The 24,365-nt window shown below is 42.0% G+C and overlaps 1 protein-coding gene across 1 annotated transcript in view; it reads left to right on the top strand.

Moving 5' to 3' along the window:
• The window catches only part of LOC142748027 (stimulated by retinoic acid gene 6 protein-like), a 60,510-nt gene extending 36,793 nt beyond the window's left edge, over positions 1–23,717 (top strand). Inside the window, exons 5-18 of the mRNA XM_075855142.1 lie at positions 1,479–1,599; positions 2,315–2,363; positions 2,549–2,671; positions 2,806–2,876; positions 3,594–3,705; positions 3,917–4,037; positions 4,135–4,210; positions 5,201–5,270; positions 8,297–8,345; positions 8,789–8,906; positions 9,527–9,646; positions 16,066–16,229; positions 18,761–18,880; positions 22,629–23,717. Of these exons, the coding sequence (XP_075711257.1) occupies positions 1,479–1,599; positions 2,315–2,363; positions 2,549–2,671; positions 2,806–2,876; positions 3,594–3,705; positions 3,917–4,037; positions 4,135–4,210; positions 5,201–5,270; positions 8,297–8,345; positions 8,789–8,906; positions 9,527–9,646; positions 16,066–16,229; positions 18,761–18,880; positions 22,629–22,867 (1,553 nt within the window). The 3' untranslated portion in view covers positions 22,868–23,717. The remainder of the gene's footprint in view (positions 1–1,478; positions 1,600–2,314; positions 2,364–2,548; positions 2,672–2,805; positions 2,877–3,593; positions 3,706–3,916; positions 4,038–4,134; positions 4,211–5,200; positions 5,271–8,296; positions 8,346–8,788; positions 8,907–9,526; positions 9,647–16,065; positions 16,230–18,760; positions 18,881–22,628) is intronic.
• Positions 23,718–24,365: the final 648 nt, after the last annotated feature.

Below are 24,365 nucleotides of genomic sequence, written 5' to 3'. Positions count from 1 at the left end.
ACCCGTTACTATAGAAACTGACAGTACTTACCTTCCTCGTTCCGGAGCACAGCGGAGGTCCTGATGTCACAGCGCTGTGTGCAGCGCATAACATCCCGACCCTGGATGGAGTCAGGACCACTGCGGCAGAAGAGAAGGGTACGTTTAATACCACTGTCTGCTGGTGCTGATAGGTCGGAGTCCGAATCCCAGGACCCCCGCCAATCAGCTGTTTTGAAGGGGGTGCAGCGCTCGTACGAGCACTATTTCCCCTTCTTTGCGGTCACTTTCTCACACTGTGAATCGCCGACACAGACGTGTCAGCGATTCACAGTATGAGCAAGTAAAGGAAATGAAGGGGAAGCAGCGCTTGTACGAGCGCTGCTCCCCCTTCAAAACAGCTGATTGGCGGGGATCCCGGGAGTCGGACCCCGACCCATCAGCTATTGATGGCCTATCCTGAGGGACTGGACAACCCCTTTAAGCCTACCATGTGGTAGGCTTAAATACAGGGTCCAACAAACAGTATCACACATCCACATGGGCCCTGTATCTAAGCCTACCATATGTGTTAGGCTGTGTTCACATCACCTTTGCCCTTCCATTGAGGGGATCCGTCGGAGGTTTCCGACGGGTAACCCCTCAACGGAAAGGCAAACTGAAGCCTCCGCTTCCGTTTCCCTCACCATTGATCTCAATGGTGACAGAAACATTGCTAAAGGTTTGTTTGTCACCGTTGTGACAGGGTTCCGTTACCCGTTCCGTTTCCGTCACCATTGAGATCAACCTCCGACAGAACCCGAGGAAGTACCTTTGCATTGGGGCCCTTTAGCTACGCCCCTGACCCCCTTTAAATGTCTTTGTCAACTCACCACATAAATAATTGTCTAAGTTCATAAATAAAATGTATGGGTGATTAATCCTTAAAGGGAACCTGTCACCAGCATTTCACCTATTAAACTGGCTATACCAGGTGGTAGTGGGTGAAAAATCATTTCTATATAACCTATAATTATCTTCTTAGACGGCTCTTTAGCTTTAGTATTCAGTTTTTTAGTGTTCCCACACCGTATGCTAATGAGCAGAAAAGAGTCAAATCTTCGTTTTGAAAAGAGTCCTATTTTCATTCCTCACGTCTTTCCGAGATTACCCCGCCACCTTACATTTGATTGACAGCTCCTCGCTACACAAAATCCTGAGCTTGCGCATTGATGTCCTATTCTGGTATGTTCGTACAACAGGACACCGGATTATTACGATAAAAGGCGCAAAATGTTTGCAGACCGTTATTTACAGTCAGAGGAGGAGTTTAGGAGAGGGGATAACGGCAATTAACTTTTGATAGCAGCGGCCAGTGAGGGGTAAGTAAAGTTCAATAGGTGAAATGCTGGTGACAGTTTCCCTTTAAGGCTCTATTAGAAAAGTCAGCATCTTCAATTATTTGTATGTATATAGTACAGTGCATTATTTTCAACCTCTCTCTACCAATGTCTCCTTAGCTCTAGTCTATCTTCTCTCTGCGTTGGAGGTTGGGATGGATTATTATCCTTTCTTTGCCTGCTTATCAACAGACCACAGACTTATAGGTTCAACCCTAGGATTCTGCTACTCCCTTTGCTGGTAAGTGATCACGAAGTCTATTATAACTGCTAAAATTTGGCCTAGTATAGTAACGCAAAAAAAATTGTGACCAACAATTTCTCAGTCACTTTCGAATGAGACTTTATAGAATGCTAACTAATATAAAGGTAAGCAAGATTCCCATAATATAAGAATATAACGATAAAGAAATTTACTTACTCACTGGAATTTCACTTGTATCAAATTGATCAGATGCTTAAAACAAGATCATTATACAAATTATAATGGTGGACATGCTAGTTCTAGTACAGGTTTTGTGTCCAAGTGGTCTAACTAGCCAAGGGTATTCATGCCATGGAGACAACCACTGTGGGTGATATGAAGCCTGCCTACAGAACAGCCAAGCTAAGGTGGACACATCAGGGAGGTTGAGGGGATCCAATACATGGGTTATACTGCCATCTTTGTCTGTAAGTGATGCAAAGGAGTGTTGAACAAGGATCAGGCCATAATATTTTGGGATTAGGGCTTGAGGAGACATGAACCAGCCCCAACAAACAAGGTGGAGAAAGGTTTTTCTTTTTTCATTTTAGCTATTGAAGGACATTTTATTTATATACCACAGTAACTACTGTTGTTGTTTTTGCATTGTTACTATGTCCTGGCAAGGTTTGTTAAGATGTTATTATGTGTATATGTCTGTCTTACAGTATGAAAAGCTGAAAACAAATGCATTATGTTAATATCTTTGCAGGTTTTGTGTGCAACTGGCAGATATTCTTCGATGTCAGAGATTAGCTCAAGTGAGTTTTCTCCACTCTTTATGTGTAGTCAGTGTCACCAAAGTCATGATCCCATAGAAACAAACCATCATACAGAAGGAATATATTATTATCTGATTAGACAATGATCTGTGAAATAGCATTTAACTTTTATTGCATGCACTTCATAATGGTTCATTAAACACAGAGCGTTATCTCCGTTGCAGGACTCCATCATACTCATCTTCACACCAGTTCCATCTCTAGCGTGCTGCCTGTTCCTGGTGGGAAGATTTTTACAACTATTGATAGTGGCAGCTCTCTCGCTTTACAGACAGATGGAAAGAAAGGTAGTTTGAAAGTTATGTCTTTAGTAGGTCTGCTCCCTCCATCCTCACTTCTCTTATGTCAGGTTTTCTACAAACATTTATCATATTCTGTTTTCGTATGTCAAACATGTGGTTTGTAAATGGTCTCATCATAGGAGGAAGAGGAACCTCTGTTACCGCAGCACTTGACCAACTATGTCAGACATCTCTTAAAATCTACTGAAATGTGAGTGTGCATGTAGAAAGTCTGGCTAATATCCTCAACTTGTGCTAAAATGATCTTCTGATGGTCTCCACAGTGAAAAAGTGCATTCATGTCCAGAATTGGACCTGAGCATTGACTGATTTTAGTCTGGAACATCCTTCTCATATTTATGGGTACCTTAAAGTTTCTTCATTAAAAGAATAAAAGTTATTTAGAATATATATTATCTAGAAATGTGTCAGAGGAACCCGGTTTTCATCAAATAACTATTATACATGATATTGTGGGCTTTGGTGTAGCAGCATTCCCAGACAAACCAGAATCGGAGAGCCATCAAAAACACACAGGCTCCCTTTTTACAGTCTCCATTTGGTAGAAGGCATTTTTAAAGTATGCATCCATCAGTCAAAAAGTGAAAACGTTAGACATAGTAACCAATATGATTTCAGCTTTAATTTTCCAAATGGTCTCCATAAAATGAGAGGTGAAATCTGGTTGCTATGAGCAACTACTCCACTTTTACTTTGCACCACTTTGATAAATCTCCCCCTTGGTGTCTATAGTCACCCTGTACTGATGTAATTGTATAACTATTCAGTAGCATCTTCTTGATATTTATGAGCAGTGGTGCAGCGCACATTAGAATACAATGGAATCTAGCCTCAGGCATTTCGTTACATGTCTATCCTCTAAAATGTGCTGGATTCCCAAATATCTTTTTTTTTTCTTCCTATGTAGGAATGAGCAGCATCCTTCCCACAGATGGAAGATTTATGCATGGGATTCACATTTTAAGTTCCCCACCAGGATGATAGTGACATCGGTGTTGTGTTTGATCTGTTTGTATAATGTATGTTACATACAAACTGTGCCCATCTATATTGCTGGTAATTGTTATTTCAGAATGGCGCGGTGTAATAAAGGGGATAGTCTGAGATTCAGGAGAAAGAACATGCCAAAGAAGGAAAAAAATATTGTAAATCGGAAGGTGGCATTTTGTAGTCAACCTATGGCCAATGTTCTACTCGGTACAACTAATCATATTCTTTTTGTCATGCAAGTTTTTCCTTGTAGATTTATTCTACTCGCCCAAAGCTGTGAAAGGCCTGGACAGTTGGATACTACAAACCGTTAACCTTTCCTTTTCTAACCAAACAAAAGGGGTGTTACTACTGTTACGAGGTTAGTTACCGAATGTTATTATCTGCCAGTTTGACTTTTTGTAGTTGTGCTAGTAGTAACGTGCAGCAATACTTATCTTGTGATCGTATTTCTACAGAGTGCTGGTTTTATTCGACCTTCCCTTCTGCCTTCACAAGTGTTATCTATGTCCTGCATGTGCTCTCAAGCTACAGGTATCCTAATTCTTATCTTGTGTCCACCACTATTGATGCTAGTTTCTCATAAAGAAGTACGATTACCATTGCTGTAGCCATATTTACGAGTGGGGGTATCCTAAGTGTTGTGTAGATATAAATAAACAACCTTAAAAATCCACTTTCTGAAATATAAAAAAATAGATTATTTTGCATTTACTATGTTGCCAGGGCAAAAAGCATTATTTTGTGGGGAAGTTGGTGCAGAGGCTATCACAGCAACTTCTCAGCTAACATATTGCAACCATTTACATCTGTACATGGCTCTGGTTATTCCAAGCTATCCTAAATAGTTCATTTGTGGATTTTAATGTGATTTTACATGTTTGTGCTGCAGATAGCGTGCGCACGCCCGTTCGCTCGCACTTCGACGTCACCACTCCCGCCGCCACGAAACGAGAAGAGACGAGGAGAAGAAGCAGAGACGAGGAGAAAGACGAGATCTACTTACATCCGTCGATGTGCACGCGAACAGCCGTGCGCGCCTAATCTACCTGCAGCACAACCAAGTCTATGTGTGTTCTCGCGGGAGAGAACACAGCGCTAGCCGCCCTGACACTGTCATCATCTGATTGGACAGTGTCAGAGCGAAGACATCACGCCCCCTTGCCTTTTAGTTAGTTAGAAACGCCCCATTGACTGTTCAGGGGCTTATTTACATATCGGGCGCCAAATATAACGGCACCGATATGTAAATAACGGAGGGAGTTAGAAAAATTATTTTACGTGAGACAGGGTTTGTGAAGCATTTTCTATAACATGCTGCACTCAGCTGCACATGTTTGGGGAGGTGAAAGGTTCTCTTTAATTACATGAGGACACAATATAAGTAAAATATGATAGGAGAAGCAGTAAATGAAGACGCACTCTAAGGCCCAGTTCACACAGAAAAATTCAGTGTGAACTAGGCCTAATATTGTTTTGTAGCCTTTAGAAAAATCACTGCCAACGTTTTCATGTTTGTTTTAGAAAAGAAATAAAGAAACTTTATAAAGGCGGCTCAGAGATCTCAAGTGCGGATCGTCCTGCTGTTGTCCTGGTAATGCTATGATCCTCCACAATATCAGCAATGCTCGTAATTTGTAGTGTTACAATCATGAGCTTTCGTAGAACAGGTTCTTGTGCAACAAAACCATTATAGAGATAAGGGACAAATGCAATTGTAATTTTCATTGAAAAATTGTTTCTGAAGCAGCATGGTTTCAGTGTGTGCACAAACACACCTAGTTAAAGCTTGTTTATTCTGCCCACACAGGAAGCAGCTCATCAGATTTTTTTTTTAGTAGGCAATCAATATTTTCAATCACAATAATTTTTTCCTACATACGTTTTCTCTCTTGTTTGTGACACACATCACTATGCTAAATGTTAGTCATTTATAGTTCTTTGTACCTGGAGCATCCAGACCAGCAAACTGACCACCGTACCATTAGTCTGGCGAGTTGAAAGGTGATCACATAGATGGCACAATAAGAGCGTTTGCTGGTCATCCTCCAATCAGATCTAATAAGGATCCTTATTTTATAAATGAATCCGCATTAGCTGTGGCGTTGCTTTAGGGACACACTAAAATATTCGTATAGCTGTGTTCGAAGATGACCATGTGTGACCACCATCTACATCACTACTTTATGTGGATGCAGTTCTGCAGACAGAAGTACTAGTCACCTTTAAGAAGAACTCCAATCATCACGTGTATATATAACGTAAATATAAATACAGTTCGGTCCAGAATTATTTGGACAGTGATACAAGTTTTGGCATTTTAGCTGTTTACCAAAACATATTGAATATATAGTTATATAATCAATATGGGCTTAAAGTGCAGACTCTCAGCTTTAATTTGAGGGTATTCACATCCTAATTTGAGGAAGGGTTTAGGAATTACAGCTCTTTAATATGTAGCTGCCTCTTTTTCAAGGGACCAAACGTAATTGGACTATTATCTTAAAAGATATTTAATGGGTTGCATGGGTTATTCCCTCATTAATCCATCATCAATTAAGCAGGTAAAAGGTCTGGAGTTGATTCCAGGTGTGGCATTTGCATTTGGAAGCTGTTGCTGTGAACCCGCAACATGAGGTGAAAGGAGCTCTCAGTGCAAGTGAAACAGACCATCGATAGGCTGAAAAAAATGAAGAAATCCATCAGAGAGATAGCACAAATGTTAGGAGTGGCCAAATTAACAGTTTGGTACATTCTTGAAAAAAAAAATAAATAAAAGAGAGCACTGGTGATCTTATGAACTCCAAAAGGCCTGGACGTGCACGGAAGGCAACAGTGGTGGATGATCGCAGAATCCTTTCCATGGTGAAGAAAATTCCCTTTACAATATCTACCCAATGAAGAACACTCTCCTGGAAGTAGGTGTATCAGTATCCAAGTCTACCGTAAAGAGAAGACTTCATGAGAGCAAATACAGAGGGTTCACCACAAGGTGCAAACCATTAATCAACCTCAAAAATAGAAAGGCCAGATTAGACTTTGCCAAACAACATCTAAAGAAGCCAGCCCAGTTCTGGAACAGCATTCTTTGGACAGATGAAACTAAGATCAATCTGTACCAGAATGATGGGAGGAAGAAAGTATGGAGAAGGCTTGGAACGGCTCATGATCCAAAGCACACCACATCCTCCGTAGAACATGGTGGAGGCAGTGTGATGACATGGGCATGCATGGCTGCCAAAGGCACTGAGTCACTAGTGTTTATTGATGATGTGACTGAAGACAGAAGCAGCCGGATGAATTCTGAAGTGTTCAGGGATATACTTTCTGCTCAGATTCAACCAAATGCAGCAAGGTTGATTGGACTTCGCTTCACAGTACAGATGGACAATGACCAAAAACCTACTGTGCAAGCAACCCAGGAGTTTAAGGCAAAGAAGTGGAATATTCTGCAATGGCCAAGTCAATCACCAGATCTCAACCCAATCGAGCATGCATTTCACTTGCTTAAGACAAATCTTAAGGCAGAAAGACCCACAAACAAGCAACAACTGAAGACAGCTGCAGTAAAGGCCGGGCAAAGCATCACAAAGGAGGAAACCCAGCGTTTGGCGATGTCCATGGGTTCCAGACTTCATGCAGTCATTGCCTGCAAAGAATTCTCTACAAAGTATTAAAGAAAAACACCTTTTATTTATGGTAATGTTAATTTGTCCAATTACTTTTGAGCCCCTGAAATGAGGAGGCTGTGTAGGAAAATGGTTGCAATTCCTAAACGTTTTACAGGATATAAACTCCTTGAATTAAACATGAAAGTCTACACTTCAATTACATCTCAGTTGTTTCATTTCAAATCCAATGTGGTGGCATGCAGAGCCCAAAACATGAAGATTGTGTCCCTGTCCAAAACATTCCGGACCTAACCGTGTGTGTATGTATGTATGTATGTATGTGTGTATATATATATATATATATATATATATATATATATATATATATATATATATATAATGTGTGTGTAAGCAATGTGTAGGTATTAACTACTAGCACTAAATTATTTCCTACTTTCAATTTTTGACTGTAGTTTTCCTTTTATCAGTTGACTTACTAATAAAATAGAAAACCAAGGAAATGGTGAAATGGGCAACAAACAGGAATTCTTAAAATCTAGATTTGTCTTCCTATCTGTTAACTGTTAATGGGATTTATTGGTTTTACTAGTGAAAAATGTACAAACTGTTCAGGTCACTCAGAAGTTTTAAAGAAACCAAATGACCGGCACTGGAACTGACTAAAATTTTTCTTTATTGTATTTTATGTTATGTAGATCCAATAATACTGGTTATACTGGCATTGGTAGTGGCACTGGTACCTGATTTTTACTGCACTATGTACGTAGCATATAGATAAATGTAGTAACTGATGTGCTTGGAGTTGTCAAACTTGGATATACTGCTCCTATTATCCGAATGAGTCCCTCTACAAGTGGGAGTCTTGAAAAAGTTTTTGGGATGGATTGCATGGAATGCCTAGATAAGTACTATGGATACTGCCTTGAAAATATAGAAAATGCACACATTAACACGTTTCTTCCATTTATTTATTGTGCTTCTATTTCAGGCAGCCAGTATCCGATATACAGGGAATCAGATTGCATATTTGTTGTGGGGTAGGTAAAAAAAGATTTTTGTACTGTTTGTTACATTAAATTATCAATGAACATTTTAGTATTCAAAAGTATATGTAAAAGTACATATTGTTAAGGAAAGATTTAGTGGAGTCGATGATACATTCCACCCAGGGAGCCATTGAGGAAATACTTATAACTATGATTTATCAAAGGCAAAGGTGGTGACTCGTCATTAGGTTTTGCTAAAAAAAAAATCTATAATACCATATTATAATAATCACTTGTTCTAGTCACACATGCTGGTGTATGTATGTATATATATATATATATATATATATATATATATATATATATATATATATATATAAAACCTGTAATAAAAAATGTATACACACTGCATTGCATCTGACATTCAATGATACCCATTGCTCTATGTGCACAGAAATGCACCATTTCATGTATCTTCTATGTGTTTTTTTTAGGATACTTCCTACTACACATCATGTTCTTCTTGATAAGTCTGATTATTACATTCTGGTTAGACATCCCAATCAAAGAGGGGAAAGGGATGGTCATTCTTCAGATCTTCGGTTATACAGTGTAAGAACCCTACTAAACACATTTTGATGAGTTTTTCCCATGAATTCTAGATAATGATCTGAAGAAACTAAAATACCATCTGCCTGTATTAGTTAGAATAAAGTTCAATTTTTAATGAAATGTGGCACAAGGCGGTCATCTTGCATTAGCAAGATACCTCCCAAAAATAGATTTTATTTTAGACCAGATATGCTGTCCAAGCTCTTGACAGAGCACAAAGAAGGAGGACCAGGTTGAGAACCAGAAATATAGTGAAGGAAATCCATACTAGATTTGAAGAGTGTCTGCAGCCAAAAGTGGAGCAAGCCCTGAAGGTCTGGAGCTGTATTTCTGCAGATGGAGTTGCTCATTTGGGCACAAATAACTGAATCCTCGAAGCTGAATAGTACAACCAGATTTGTATCCATCATACAATTCTATCAAAAGGCCACTTCGTGATATCTGGTGTACAAGAATTATATGTGATTAAATGTTTAGATTCTCATGATTGTTCTTAACATTAAAAACTGTGTTTAGGTTAATTCCATTTAACATGTAACTAGTGGGTTCAGGGATGTATTACAATACTGATGTCCTTGAATGGTGCTGGTGTTTATAGCTATGTGTCATATGTGTTGTAGGTTGGGAATAGTCATCATGATTGCTGTGATTGTCGCTCAGATCTTGGCAGCTCAATTCCTTTTCCTACAAGATAAAATCTCACCAAACAATAAAAATAAGCCATTGGCCATCAATAACAGGTAAATTTAAGATCTGCACAATCAAGGATTAGTAAATAACGCAACGTAGCAGGTGACATTAACGGGGGGTACAAGTCAGCAAATGTTCTCACAATGTAGAATAAAAGCGTTATGTAATCCCACTGCTCAATGTTTGGTTTCACAAACACAGCACCTATTGCAAAATAGTGTCTTTCCTTTTACCTGGGGTAGATGTATCTCAATCACTGTTGCGGTATCGCCCGGACATGCCCCGGAAGAAGTAGACAAGGCAAATTTTGAATGTCGTGCCACGTGTTTTACTGTTTAAAGCGCTATTTTTCTCTACAATTTGTGAGTATAATGAAAGGCTCCTTTTTGTTAAAGATGTCTTAAAGTTTTAACACTATGTTCACTATACATATTATTTGCAGCTCAACAGCGCGTTAATATGAAATACATGCTGATATACTCATTTGAGATTGCATAAGGCAGCCCTTCGAATGGCTACTAAAAACGTGTAGTTCCAGACCTGTTTCCATCAAGTTGAGCAACTGCAATTTCTTTTACAATACCGCTACAACCTGTCACGATCTATGGGTACGTGGACCCACTAGGCCGAACCGCTGTAGCGGGGAGGCAGCTGGCCAAACAGACTACCCAAACAATACAAAGTCCAGCAAAAGGGTACCTTAATAGTGCAGATAGTTGCAGTGGCTAGGCACAGATGGAACTTTGATGGCAGAGGATGCCACACGTGGCGGAGGATATCAGGCGTGGCAGATGACACCAGACATTGCAGAACATGAGTCTAAATCCCGATAGGGCTCAGGGACCAACACAGCAGGAAGTAGGAACGGCGGTCCATGGCCGTGGACACTACAGTATCCCCCCCCCCATTTTACGCCCCCTCCTCTTGGGACCAGAGCGAGAGAGAAATGTCTTAATTAGGGTAGGGGCATTAAGGTTCTCTTCTGGCTCCCAGGACCTCTCCTCAGGACCAAACCCTCTCCAGTCCACCAAATAGAAAGTCCTTCCTCCTACCCTCTTGCAGTCCAGGATCTCCTTTGCCTCAAAAACATCAGATGAACCGCTGGGAGCAGCTGAGGGACTAGGAGTCTTACTGTAGCGGTTCAGGGCCACTGGTTTCAGGAGAGACACATGAAAGGAGTTGGGGATTCTGAGGGTAGGAGGATGCCGAAGCTTATAGGAGACCGGGTTTATCTGTTGTAGTATCTCAAAGGGTCCGAGGAACCTGGGAGCAAACTTGTACAAAGGCCCCTTTAAACGGATATTCCATGAGTACAGCTAGACTTTGGTACCTGGAAGATACTGAGGCGGCTCTCTTCTTATATCCGCTTTTCACTTCATGCGATCAACTGCTTGCATAGTAGCGGACCGGGTCTGTTGCCAGATTTGCAGAAAGTCCCCAAATGCACAGTCAGCAGCGGGTACCTGAGATGTAGCTGACACAGGAAGAGGGATTCTAGGATGTTGACCGTACACAATGTAGAATGGTGTGGAAGTGGGGGCTTGTTTGATTATTGTATGAGAACTCGGCCCATGGAAGAAGCTGTATCCAGTCATCATGCTGCATGGATATGAAGTGGTGGAGATAATTCTCCATGATCTGGTTAATCCTTTCGACTTGACCATTGGACTGGTGGTGATAGGCTGAGGAAAAGTACAATTTCACATCCATGAGTTTACAGAGGGTTCTCCAGAATTTCGAGGTGAACTGAACCCCACAATCAGACACGGTGTGTAGGGGCAAGCCATGCAAGTGGAAGATGTGCTGGATAAAGAGATTTGCCAGTCGAGGAGCAGACGGAAGGCTGGTCAGCGGGATAAAATGTGCCATCTTCGAGAAACGGTCCACCACCACCCAGCGTGCCCAGCCAGTTTAGAGGTTTGTCCCCAGCGGAGAACTCTTCTCTTGTTTGCCAACCGAACAAAAGTCCTCCCCGGAGGGATGTCTCTAACTTGCAAAGGATTGGCAGTGAGAATGCAGGATGGGTCTATGATACTTTAAGGGGACTCCATCGTGTCCTCTGTTTCAAACAACCTGGACAGGGCATTGGCCCTCACATTTTTGTCAGCGGGACGGTAGTGGAGCACAAATTGGAAACAGGTGAAGAACAGCGACCACCTGGCTTGACGGGGGTTTAGCCATTGAGCCGACTGCAGATAGGTGAGGTTCTTGTGGTCGGTGTATATCAGTATTTGGTGAGCTGCGCCCTCTAGCAGATGTCTCCACTCCTCCAGAGCCAATTTGATGGCCAGTAGCTCCCGATCCCCAATAGAATAGTTGCGCTCTGCAGGGGGAAAAAATGTCTTGAGTAATATCCACATACTACTGCCTTTACTTTGGAGCTCCGCTGGAACAGAAGTTCACCTGCACCAACAAAGGAAGCATCCACCTCCAACGAGAACTGTCGAGACATGTCAGGATGATGCAGGATCGAGGCTGAAGTGAAGGCACTCTTAAGGCTATTAAATGCTGATTCTGCCTCTTGAATCCACCCCTTGGCGTTCATATTTTTTTTTAGTAAGGGTAGAGATGGGAGCTGTCAGTGAAGAGAAATTTAGGATAAATTGCCGGTAGAAGTTAGCGAATCCCACAAAACGCTGTATAGCCCTTAGGACGTGGCCACTCCAGGACGGACTTTACTTTCTCAGGATCCATCTTGAGACCCTGATCAGAGATGATCTAGCCCAGGAAGGGCAAATAATCCTTTTCAAAGGTACGTTTCTCCAACTTGGCATATAGGCGATTCCCCCCTAATCGCAGCAAAACTTGACGGACGTGTCTCCGATGTGTCGTCTGATCTGTTGAGAAAATCAAAATGTCATCCAGATAGACTACAACGCAGACATAGAGGTCTCGGAAGATACCATTGAAAAATTAATGGAAGACCACGGGAGCGTTACACAGGCCAAAGGGCATCACCAGGTATTCATAGTGCCCGTCTCGAGTGTTAAATGCCGACTTCCACTCGTCACCTTGACGGATTAGGTTGTAGGCCCCACGCAAGTCTAGCTTAAAGAAAATCTTGGCTCCTCGTAAGCGATCAAATAATTCTGAGATCAGTGGCAAAGGGTATTTGTTTTTGCCCGTGATCTGGTTGAGACCATGGTAGTCAATGCAGGGTCGAAGAGATCCATCTTTTTTCTTCACAAAGAAGAACCCGGCACCGGCCGGGGAGGAGGATTTTCGTATGAAACCCCTCCCCAGATTCTCCTTGATATAGGCTGACATGGACTGAGTCTCTGGCAAGGAGAGGGGGTATATGCGACCACAGGGAGGTGAGGCATCGGGAGCCAGTTCAATCAGACAGTCATATGCCCGGTGTGGGGTAAGTCTCTCAGCCTCCTTCTTGCCAAAGACGTCTGCAAACTGTGCAAAATGAGTAGGTAGTCCTGTCAACGACTTGGACATAGGAGGCAGAACCTGTTGCAGGCAGCGGTGGCGACATTTGGAGCCCCATTGGAGAATTTCTCCGAAATTCCAGTCCAGGACTGGAGCATGAAGCCGGAGCCAAGGCAGACCCAGCAACACCGGATTGATGGCTTTGGGCAAAACAAGAAAGTTAATCTGCTCGGTATGAAGTGCTCCCACTTGGAGCTTTAGTGGCTTAGTCCCGGACATGATGGGGTCGTACTGAGGAAGTCCATTCACCGAGACAACAGCCAGGGGTGTCTACAAGGGAACCGTCGGCAACTGGAGCTGATCCACTAAGTCCTGTTGGATGATGTTTGCCACTGACCCAGAGTCCAGGTAGGCAGAGACGCAGTGCGTCTTTTCACCGTACACTATGGTCACGGAATGGACAATTTGCGAGAAAGTTTATTATTTAGTCCTTTTCCTTTTAGGGTTGTCTCTCCAACCAATCCTAGGCTCTGGAGCTTTTTAGGCTTTTGGGAACAAAGACTCACAAAATGGCCTCCGAGGCCGCAATACAGACAGAGTCCTGAAGTGCGTCTGCACTGCTTCTGCTGGACAGGCAACTTGAGATGGTCTATTTGCGTAGGCTCCTCTGATTGGACACCTGATGAGGGCAGCAGGGGTTGCTGGAATGTAGGAGCGAGCCTGGGCGATCTCTTGACCTGTTGAATCTCTGGAGACTGTTCCTGGATCCTCATGTCAATCTGGGTGGTTAGAAGGATGAGGTCATCTAGAGTAGAGGGTAGGTCTCAAGCGGCAAGCTCGGAGGAAAGACCTTGCCAGAATCTAGTCACTAATGCCTCTTCGTTCCTGATCAGCTCTGCTGCAAGGGGACGGAGCTGAATGGTGTGTCTATTTGGCGAAGGCTCAGCAGGAATGCAGCTCCTGAAGAGATTCGCCCAGGTTCCTTAAATAGAATGCAAAAAAAGTCTGTCGGAAACACCGTAGGTCACGGGTCTATGGTCCCTGATGTTCCTAGATGGGGTTCGCGCATGCCAGGGCCTTGTCAGTAAGGAGAGAAACTATGAATGCGATCCTTGCACCATCAGAAGGAAATGCACTGGCATGTAGACTGAAATGGATCTGACACTGCTTCAGAAATCCCCTGCAGGTCCTCGCGTCTCCGTCGTAATGGGGAGGCAGTGGCAGAGAGAATAGCGAATCTGTACTGCCAGGAGGTGTAGTAGGAGGAGCAATAGAAGCAGGTACCGGGAAGGTTGCAGCTTGCATTTCCTTCCGATGCACAATAATGATCACTGCCTGGAGGAGTTGGTCCTGTCGTGACCGGAGGTCAAGCATCTCTGCCTGCATGGCTTGTTACGTCGTCGTGGTCTTGAGTTGACCAGCAGGGTCCATGGCCTGAGCGTACTGTCATGATCTGTGGGTATGTGGACCCACTAGGCCGCACCGCCGTAGCGTGGAGGCAGCTGGCCAAACAGAGTACCCAAACAATACAAAGTCCAGCACAAGGGTACCTCAGTAGTCCAGACAGTCGCAGTGGCCAGGCACAGATGGAACTTTGACGGCAGAGGATGCCCCACATGGCGGAGGATATCAGGCGTGGCAGATGACACCAGACATGGTGTACGACAGCAGGCGTGACCGTTGGCAGAACACGACTCCAACACTCAATAGGGTTCAGGAACCAACACAGCACAGGATACAGGAACAGGTAGTAGGGCAGGGGAACTCTTGGGAACAGGATAACATGGAGGGACCATTTGCTAAGACTAACATGAGCAATACAAACCGCTCAGGCAGGGAGTGAAAGGGCAGGGCCCCTTTTATAGTCCAGAGTGATTAGGGCTAATTTGTAATAGAATTCATGTGTGCGTGCTGGCCCTTTAAGGCTGGGCAATAGCATGCGCACACACCCTTTGGGACACAGCCGAGCGGAGCGGAAGTGAGTGCTGGCATCTCCTAGGAAGGAGATGCCGGCCAGCACTCACAGATCAATGGCCGTGGCCGCCGAGGGTTGAGTAGGAACGGTGGTCCTCGGCCGTGGACGCAACACAACCTTTGTGATATCGATACATCTACCTTAGGTAGATAGACTATTTGGCACTAAGGGCTGTGCTTGTGTTTCAAAAGTTCGAGTAGTGAGATTATGTATTGCCTTAACGTCAATAACAAGTGATTCCTTTTATTAAATATATTCTGTTTATGCTAATATTTCATTCAATGGGTTTGTCTGTATTTCTCAAGAAACGGGAGAACACTAAGAATGTGTGTACTATTTATGCCTTGTTTATGATATACAACACTTACATATAATAATACATTTATTTGAGACATGCTAATGACTTACAAGAACAAGATTTCTCCATCCACTTAGACAACACCTTGTTGCCTATTACTTCTGAATAGTTGAATTTTGAAATATTTGGAAGCAATAAACTTAGATTTAATTTTTTTTTTACCTGAAGTTCTACTGTTAAGCTTCATCCAAGGGTGTCTTGTTACTTCTGCACTTCATTTTGCTTAGAAATCATTTATAGTATTCCATGTTTATTTAGTTGCAAGATATTATGTGACATATAATTAATGTCCGACATTAGTCTGATCCAAATTTGATAAATATCAGTGCACATAATGTTTAACTTTTTTTTGTCCCAAATGAATTTTTAAATCTGGTGACTTCAATTTTTTTTTTTTTCAAATGTAACTAATTTGTGGACTTACTAGGCAAGACCAGCAGGTTTCCTCTCCCATCATTCATGAATAGTGTGCAAAAATATTTGGAACCATGGGGTAGCTGAAGGAACTTTCACAATCTCACATTAAAGGGGTTGTCCAGGGTTATAGAAAAAGGGTCTGCTCTTTTTCCAGAAACAGAGGTACTCTTGTCCATGGGCTGTGCTTACTATTGCGTTCACTTTAATGGGTCTGAGCTGCAATAATAGACAGAGCGGACAAGATTGGATCTGGAAAAACAGCAGACCCCTTTTTTCTCTAATCCGGGAAAACCCTTTTAAGAGTGCACAATTCTCTACTTGACGCTTGGTTTTCTTCCTAGGAGAGGATTTCAGAATTTCAGCTATTTTTTCATGTTCTACTCTGCTATTCTTGGGTTTGGTGCATGTTTGCTCAGAGTCTTCTTTAATGTATTCCTGGGGAGCTGGTTGCTAGCAAGGATTGACCGTCCACTGTTTCCAAAAGGATATGAGGGTGCTGATATGGGTGAGTAATCGTGATCTTTACATTGAAATGTCTCTGAATCAAGTGTTGTGATCCCAAAGAATTACCCAACTTTCTTGCTTTGTACTCCTAATATGAACTCAAACTACTACCCATATCTTAATCCTATTGTTTTTTTCTAAGGTGTGAAATATATACCCTTTCAATTTCTTTACATTTTGTTATGTTGAGGCCTTGTGCTAAAATCAAATAAAAATGTCCCCATCATTCTGCACTCAATATCCCATAATGACAAAGTGAAAACAGAATATTAGTAATCTTTTGCTAATTTATTGAAAAGGAAAAACTAAAATATTGCATTGACGTAAGTATTCATACCTTTTACTCAGTACTTAGTTGAAGCACCTTTGGCAGAGATAACAGCCTCCAGTCTTCTTGGGTATGGCGACACAAGTTTTGCACACCTGGATTTGGGGATTTTCTGCCATTCTTCTCTGCAAATCCTCTCAACCTCTGTCAGGTTGGATGGGGGCGTCGGTGGACAGCCATTTTCAGGTCTTTCCAGAGTTGTTCGATTGGGTTCAAGTCAGGGCTCTGGCTGGGTCACTCAAGGCAGGGCCAGTTTTAGACAAAGTGTGGCCCTGGGCAAAGTTTAAAGTGGGGCTCCAAATGCTGAATTAATGCAGTCAATTCAGAATGCAGGGTACAGAGAACTGCATCGCTGATGTCTAGCGCTTCCAGGAGTGTTGCAAGCCCTAAAGCATGTTTCCCCCCTCTCACACAAAAAATGATGCATGTACAGTTATTAAATCATACCACTATACCAGATTAAATATTACCTGCATACTGTTACTGAATACAACTCACTATTATTATAAGACCAATATTACCAATAATAACACAAGGTTCAAATAATACCGCCACACCATAACCATATAGTGACTGAATAATACCCCCTGTACTGTTACTGAATAATACCGCCACACCATAACCACATAGTGACTGAATAATACCACCATACTGTTACTGAATAATACCCCCATACTGATACTGAATAATACCGCCACACCATAACCACATAGTGATTGAATAATACCACCATACTGTTACTGCATAAAAACCACTATACAAAGACCAATATTACCACCATGTGTAGTGACCATATAGTGGTAGATGCCAGTTATACACTGGAGCTCTGCAGACGATATACGTGATTACAGTACATTTATATTCAGTGACTCACAGGTGATGTTTTCTCTGATTATTCGTTCACTTTCCCTTTTTTTTTTTCATCTGGCCACGACTCTTCTCTGCAGAATATGATACACAGACATGTTGGTTTCTTGCTTTTTCCGTATCCTCCCCACCTATACCCCATCCTCTAAACAAACTCGTAATCCACAGTGCCCCAGATGGTAATAATAATCCCTTAGTGCACTACACAATAAAAGTGGCTCCTTAGTAACCGTGCCCTCTTTGTGCCCCGACATAGTAATAATGCCCCCTGTAGATAGCGGCACACACAACCCCCTCTAGATAGCGCCACACATAGCCCCCTCTAGATAGTGCCAAATACACAGCCCTGCTTGTAGATCGTGCCAAATAACCAGCCCTCCTTGTATATAGTTCCAAATACACAGCCCCCTTGTAGATAGTGCCACACACAGCTTCCCTTGTAGATATTGCCACCGTTTTAGATACACCGCCCCCAAAAAAATTCTACTTACCTGGCCCCTTTTTATGCACTGGAAGGAGCACTCCTCAGCCTCCAGACGGAACTCTTGCGTAGGCCAGCATGATGAAGTGACGTCATCACGCTTGCCTGTGCAGGGATTCTGTCAGTGTTTATATACTTCAGGCTTAACGTGGTTCTGCAGCCTATATTATTATATTGTATCTGTATCCCGAGGATGCAGATACAATTGAATGGGGCAATCACTAGCACCAGGTGCTAGCAATGCCACCGGGCTTGAGAGGGTCGTGCCACCCTGCCCATAAATGTTATGTGCTGGATTATGTGCCGGGCGGTACGGGCCCCGTATCAGCCGCTATGGCTGCTATAGTGGGCAGGGGGTCCTGAGAGGATGGTGGCTCTGGGCAATTGGACAGTTTGCTCCCCCCCCCTAACATCGGCCCTGACACAAGGATATTCACTGAGTTGTTTCTAAGCCACTTCTGTGTTGTCTTGGCTGTGTGCTTAGGGTCATTGTCCTTTTGGAAGGTGAATCTTTGGCTTAGTCTGAGATGCAGATCACTCTGCATCAGGATTTCATTAATAATATGTCATTAAGAATATTGGGCAGGTGTTGAGCAGTGCCTGGTTTCCTCCTGACCGGACGCTTAGAATTGAGGCCAAGAAGTTCAATCTTGGTTTTATCAGACCATAGAATTTTGTTTCTCACAGTCTGCGGGTCCTTTTAGGGCCTGAAGACTTTCCGAACGCACTATATATATATATATATATATATATATGAAATATTTAGAATTTAAAGATTAATCAAACAGACGTGATGACCTCTGGAGGGCACTTTTGACATCGACTAATGATTATTAAATTCTCTCTTACATTATAGGACACAATACATGGATTGGAATGCTTCAAGTAGACCTGTATCATACTCATCCCCTTGTTCTGTCCTTCTGCCACATGCTCACACAAGAAACCAAGTCAAGAAAACACTACATGAGTCCAGGTATTCTGCCCCATTATATGGCATTACTATTTTATTATATGTAAAACGCCTAGGGACTGTTTTTGTTGGGTAATGAAATGTAAGACCCTTTTACACGAGCCAATTATCGGGCAAACGAGCATTCCTATGAACGCTCTTTCCTGATCATTGCCCTGTGTAAACAGGGCAACGATCAGCTGATTAACGAGCATGAAATATTATCTTTGTCGGCAGCACATCTTTCTGTATAAACAGGGAGATGTGCTGCCGACAGGATAGAAATGTATGGGGAAGAGCGATCATTGTAAAGTTTGCTCGTCCCCATTCATTGACCCTTGTGAAAGGAGCAAGCGAGTGCCGATCAACGAGCTATCTTGTTGATTGGTGCTCGTTTACAAGGCCCACGTCCGGCAGTGTAAAAGGACCCATACCCTGTGTTAAAGGCCTAATTAAAAAAAAAAGATAAGACAGATATTATAGTGCAACCATCATTACTTAAGTCTACATTGAAAATTGTGAATACTTAAAGAGACTCTGTCACCACATTATAAGTGCCCTGTCTCCTACATAAGGAGATGGGCGCTGTAATGTAGGTGACAGTAATGCTTTTTATTTAAAAAAAACGATCTTTTTTCACAAAGTTAGGAGCGATTTAAGTTTATGCTAATGAGCATTCTTAATGCCCAAGTGGGCGTACTTTTACTTTCGACAAAGTGTGCGTTGTACAGAGGAGTGCATGACGCTGACCAATCAGCATCATGCACTCCTCTCCATTCATTTACACTGCACTAGCAATATAGATATATCGCTATGTGCAGCCTCATACACAAGCCCTAACATTACTAGTGTCCTGATAATGAATACACATGAAATCCAGCCTGGAGGTCATGTGTACTCAGAATCCTGACACTTCTGACTCTTTTCTGTGAGATTCCAGCAACGGATACGAAATCTCGCGAGATCTCGGAGCTAAACGAGATTTCGTATCCGTTGCTGGAATCTCACAGAAAAGAGTCAGAAGTGTCAGGATTCTGAGTACACATGACGTCCAGGCTGGATTTCATGTGTATTCATTATCAGGACACTAGTAATGTTAGGGCTTGTGTATGAGGCTGCACATAGCGATATATCTATATCGCTAGTGCAGTGTAAATGAATGGAGAGGAGTGCATGATGCTGATTGGTCAGCGTCATGCACTCCTCTGTACAACGCCCACTTGGGCATTAAGAAAGCTCATTAGCATAAACTTTAATCGCTCCTAACGTTGTGAAAAAAATATAGTTTTTTTAAATAAAAAGCATTACTGTCACCTACATTACAGCGCCGATCTCCTTATATAGGAGAAAGGACACTTATAATGTGGTGACAGAGTCTCTTTAAAGGGTACCTCCAGCTAAAAATGTAACAGTGCTTCTGAACTCTTATATGTAGTACAGTGCATTTGGAACATTTTATTATGTGGGGACCCTGTGCTAAAATAAAAATAATAATAATCATGTTTTCCCCATTATTCTGCACTCAATACCCCATGACAAAGTGAAAACAGATTTAGAAATTTGGGAAAATTCATTAAAAATGGAAAAATTCAAATTTCGCATGGACATAAGTTATTCAGACCCTTTGCTATAAAACTTGAAATTTAGCTCTTGGGGCCCCCGATTTTTCTAGATCATCTTTGAAATGTTTCTGCACTTTGATTGAAGTCCTCTTGTGTAAATTAATTTGATTGGGCATGATTTGGAAAGACATACCCTTGTCTATATAAGGTTTCACAGCTGACCATCGGAATCAGAGCAAAAACAAAGCCACAAGGAGAAAATAACCTCCTGTAGAGCTCAGAGACAGCATTGTGTGGGGGCAAAGATCTGGAGAAGGGTACAAAAAAAATTTCTGTTGCACCGAAAGTTCCCAAGAGCACAGTGGCCTCCATAAGTCTTAAATAAAAGAAGTTTGGAACAGCTGGACTCCTCCTAGAGCTGGCTGCCTCACCAAGCTAAGTAATTGGGGACGAAAGAACCTCAGACTGTGGGAAACAATATTCTGTGGTCTGATGATACCAAGATTGAACTTTTTGGCCTCATTTCGAAGCATCATATCTGGAGGAAACCAGGCACTTCTCATCACCTGCCCAATACCATCCCTACAGTTAAGCATGGTGGTGGCAGCAGCATCATGCTGTGGGGGTGTTTGTCAGCAGCTGGGACACGGAGACTGGTCAGAGTTGAGGAGAAGATGAATAGAGCAAAGTACAGAGATATTCTTAATGAAAACCTGATCCAGAGTGCTCTGGACCTCAGACTGGGCCGAAGGTTCACCTTCCAACAAGACAATGACCATAAGCACACAGTCAAGACAACACAGGAGTGGCTTAGGGACAACTCTGTGAATCTCCTTGAGTGGCCCAGCCAGAGCCCTGACTTGAACCCAATCGAACATCTTTGGAGGGACCTGAAAATGTCCGTCCACTGATGGTCCCCACCCAACCAGTACATACTGTGTATTTAACACGTTAATTAAGTTTGCTACATCTGTATATAACTTCATCAAGTGTGTGTCCTAAACTATATGTAATGGTGCAATGGTTCAGTTAACATGTAAGTGGAGTGCTGCACCAAAAAGAGAGAGAATTAAAATATCACATTTGTTAGACTATTTCCATTTAAATGCAGTTTTAAGTAATTTGAATGTATTTACTATTGTATAGTAGTGCATATTTAAATTCAGACTCGAGTAGATGGTCCAATCTGATACTCGGGCAAGAATTACTGTATATATTGTTAAAGGAACAGTGTCATCACAAATTATTTTTTTATATGTTAAAGATGTTAGTGCTTTATTAAAAACGTTTATATTCATTTGTGTGTTTGTGTTTTACTTTTTCTTATTTTTACACTTTTTCTTCCCTATGGGGGCTGCCATTTTTTGTTCCATTTCTGTATGTGTCGATTAACGACACATACAGACATGGAATACGGCAGCCACAGTCCCATAGGGACTGCGAACGGCTCCCGTCCCATTGACTTCAGTGTACGGCGTCTGTGTGGGAACTGCGCATGCGCCGCTCCCACACAGTCCAATTCGAAATTGGCGCCGTCCGGCGCCATTTTCCTGTGGACCGGAAGTCGCGGCCGGACAGTAATATTACTACTTCCGGTCGCGGCTTCCGGATTTGTGCACTTGGACCAGCGGCAGCAAACGGAGCAGACGGGCCGGAGGGAGCCGCGGCGGCAGGAGCAGGTAAGAGATTTCAATGTATGTTCGTGTTTGTGTGTGTTTACTACTGTATGTAAACCTACTACACTGTGTGTTAGCTCAAAAAATGGCGACACACAGTGTAGGAGGTTACACCGTTCAAACCCCTCGTTTATCCCGGCACTAGCCAGGATAAAGGAGGGGGGGATGCTGAGAGCTCACTAGAGCGAGGGCTTTTTACCCAATTTTGCAAAGCTGCAATTTTGGGAATAGCTCCATCTAGTGACCAAAAATGGGTAGTATTATAAATTAGAATTAATTTATAATATTTCCTGTCTCGTGAAAAAAATAAAAAAAATTTGAACAATGTTTAATCACCCACACACTAAATGTTTAATTTAAAAAAAAACAACATGTTTTTCTGGCAACACATTCCCTTTAAGGAGCAAATAAAAAGCGCTTCCCACTTGCTAATCTTCAGAAGGATGACGCTATCCTCCACCCTGTCGAATCGCAATGTTCCAGGGACAGGCAATAATCTCATTTAATTATACATGTAATTATTTTATTTTTCAGATGTGCTCCAGGACTGCAGGAATAAACAAAGAAGGACAAAATGGCATTTAGCATATACCCTGATTAATAACCCGACACTGATACTAAACAGGAAGCTAAATGCCTGCCATTCCAGTTCTTGCCCTTTAAATAAGGACGTTTTGCACCAATTACTGATCAACGTTTTACGGTCTCCAGATAGTAGATGTATTCCCACAGAAAAAGACACAGGAACCTCAACAAACACTGCTCAGCTTTAAGCACCTTTAAATTCTTATATGACAGCTATGGCGTAAAGAACCACCAACGTTCGCGTGATGAGTACGTTCTAGAATGGGTATACGCTGGCGGATGATGATCCTGCCTAAGAAAATGTCATAATCTCAAATGTTTAGTGATAACCTTTCGTGACAAAAATGTGCAAACCTATCAGTTTTGATCTTTGTTACTGAAAAAAACATGTTCCTGAAGAAATGTTATGTCTTGTGTGGCTCTGTATTATTTATTGCCCCCTCCTGTATTGATAGATCGTTATTGGATGTGTTTGTGTTTGCTGCCCATGTACATGACACTTTTGTTTAAAATAGAGTATATTAAAGAGTTCATTATCTCTCCACTGCAAGGTGGACTATTGTTATAAGTTGAAAGTCTCAATCAATCCTCTTTCAGAAAACTATTCTAAAGTTCAGAGATATTCTGGGTTTTGAACGTATTATAGCGACTTTAGAAGATAAAGTTTCGAGATGCGGGGCTATTTGGTCACAACAGTAGGACTCCTCGGCAGAAGATGGTTTCAACGGACATGGAGATTCTTTGGCTACTGGCTCTCTACTATTCTCTGCCAGACACCCATGACAGTTTTATTTTCTTTATTTTTTTTTATTATTACTTTTAAGAAACAATATTAGCTTTCTTTTGAGGTGGGTTGTTCCCCCTCCCTCCCCCTTTTTCCCCTTCTTGCTTTTTGTCTTCCCTCCCCAAGTTTTTTAAGCTGATATATGATTAGGCCCTGTATATATGTTTTGTCTTTCTTTTGTTCTCTGGTGCTTTTTGCACCTTTCCTCTGTTGAGGATAAAACTGTAAAAAATGCTAAAATAAAGAAGTTTGGAAGAAACAGTTACAAATAAAATGAACATTGTTTTACATTCTCCAACATTTCATATTAAAATGGTACGCTATTCTGCCGGTCAGCGGTTGCATTCCTCATTTTCCAAAAAAAGATACAGTGAAGGAAATAAGTATTTGATCCCTTGCTGATTTTGTAAGTTTGCCCACTGTCAAAGACATGAACAGTCTAGAATTTTTAGGCTAGGTTAATTTTACCAGTGAGAGATAGATTATATTAAAAAAAAAAAAAGAAAATCACATTGTCAAAATGATATATATTTATTTGCATTGTGCACAGAGAAATAAGTATTTTATCCCCTACCAACCATTAAGAGTTCAGCCTCCTCCAGACCAGTTACACGCTCCAAATCAACTTGGTGCCTGCATTAAAGACAGCTGTCTTAAATGGTCACCTGTATAAAAGACTCCTGTCCACAGACTCCATTAATCAGTCTGACTCTAACCTCTACAACATGGGCAAGACCAAAGAGCTTTCTAAGGATGTCAGGGACAAGATCATAGACCTGCACAAGGCTGGAATGGGCTACAAAACCATAAGTAAGACGCTGGGTGAGAAGGAGACAACTGTTGGTGCAATAGTAAGAAAATGGAAGACATACAAAATGACTGTCAATCGACATCGATCTGGG

This window comes from Rhinoderma darwinii, chromosome 3 (genome assembly GCF_050947455.1).
Source record: "Rhinoderma darwinii isolate aRhiDar2 chromosome 3, aRhiDar2.hap1, whole genome shotgun sequence".
Classification (NCBI taxonomy): domain Eukaryota; kingdom Metazoa; phylum Chordata; class Amphibia; order Anura; family Rhinodermatidae; genus Rhinoderma; species Rhinoderma darwinii.
This window is presented reverse-complemented; position numbering and strand designations above follow the sequence as displayed.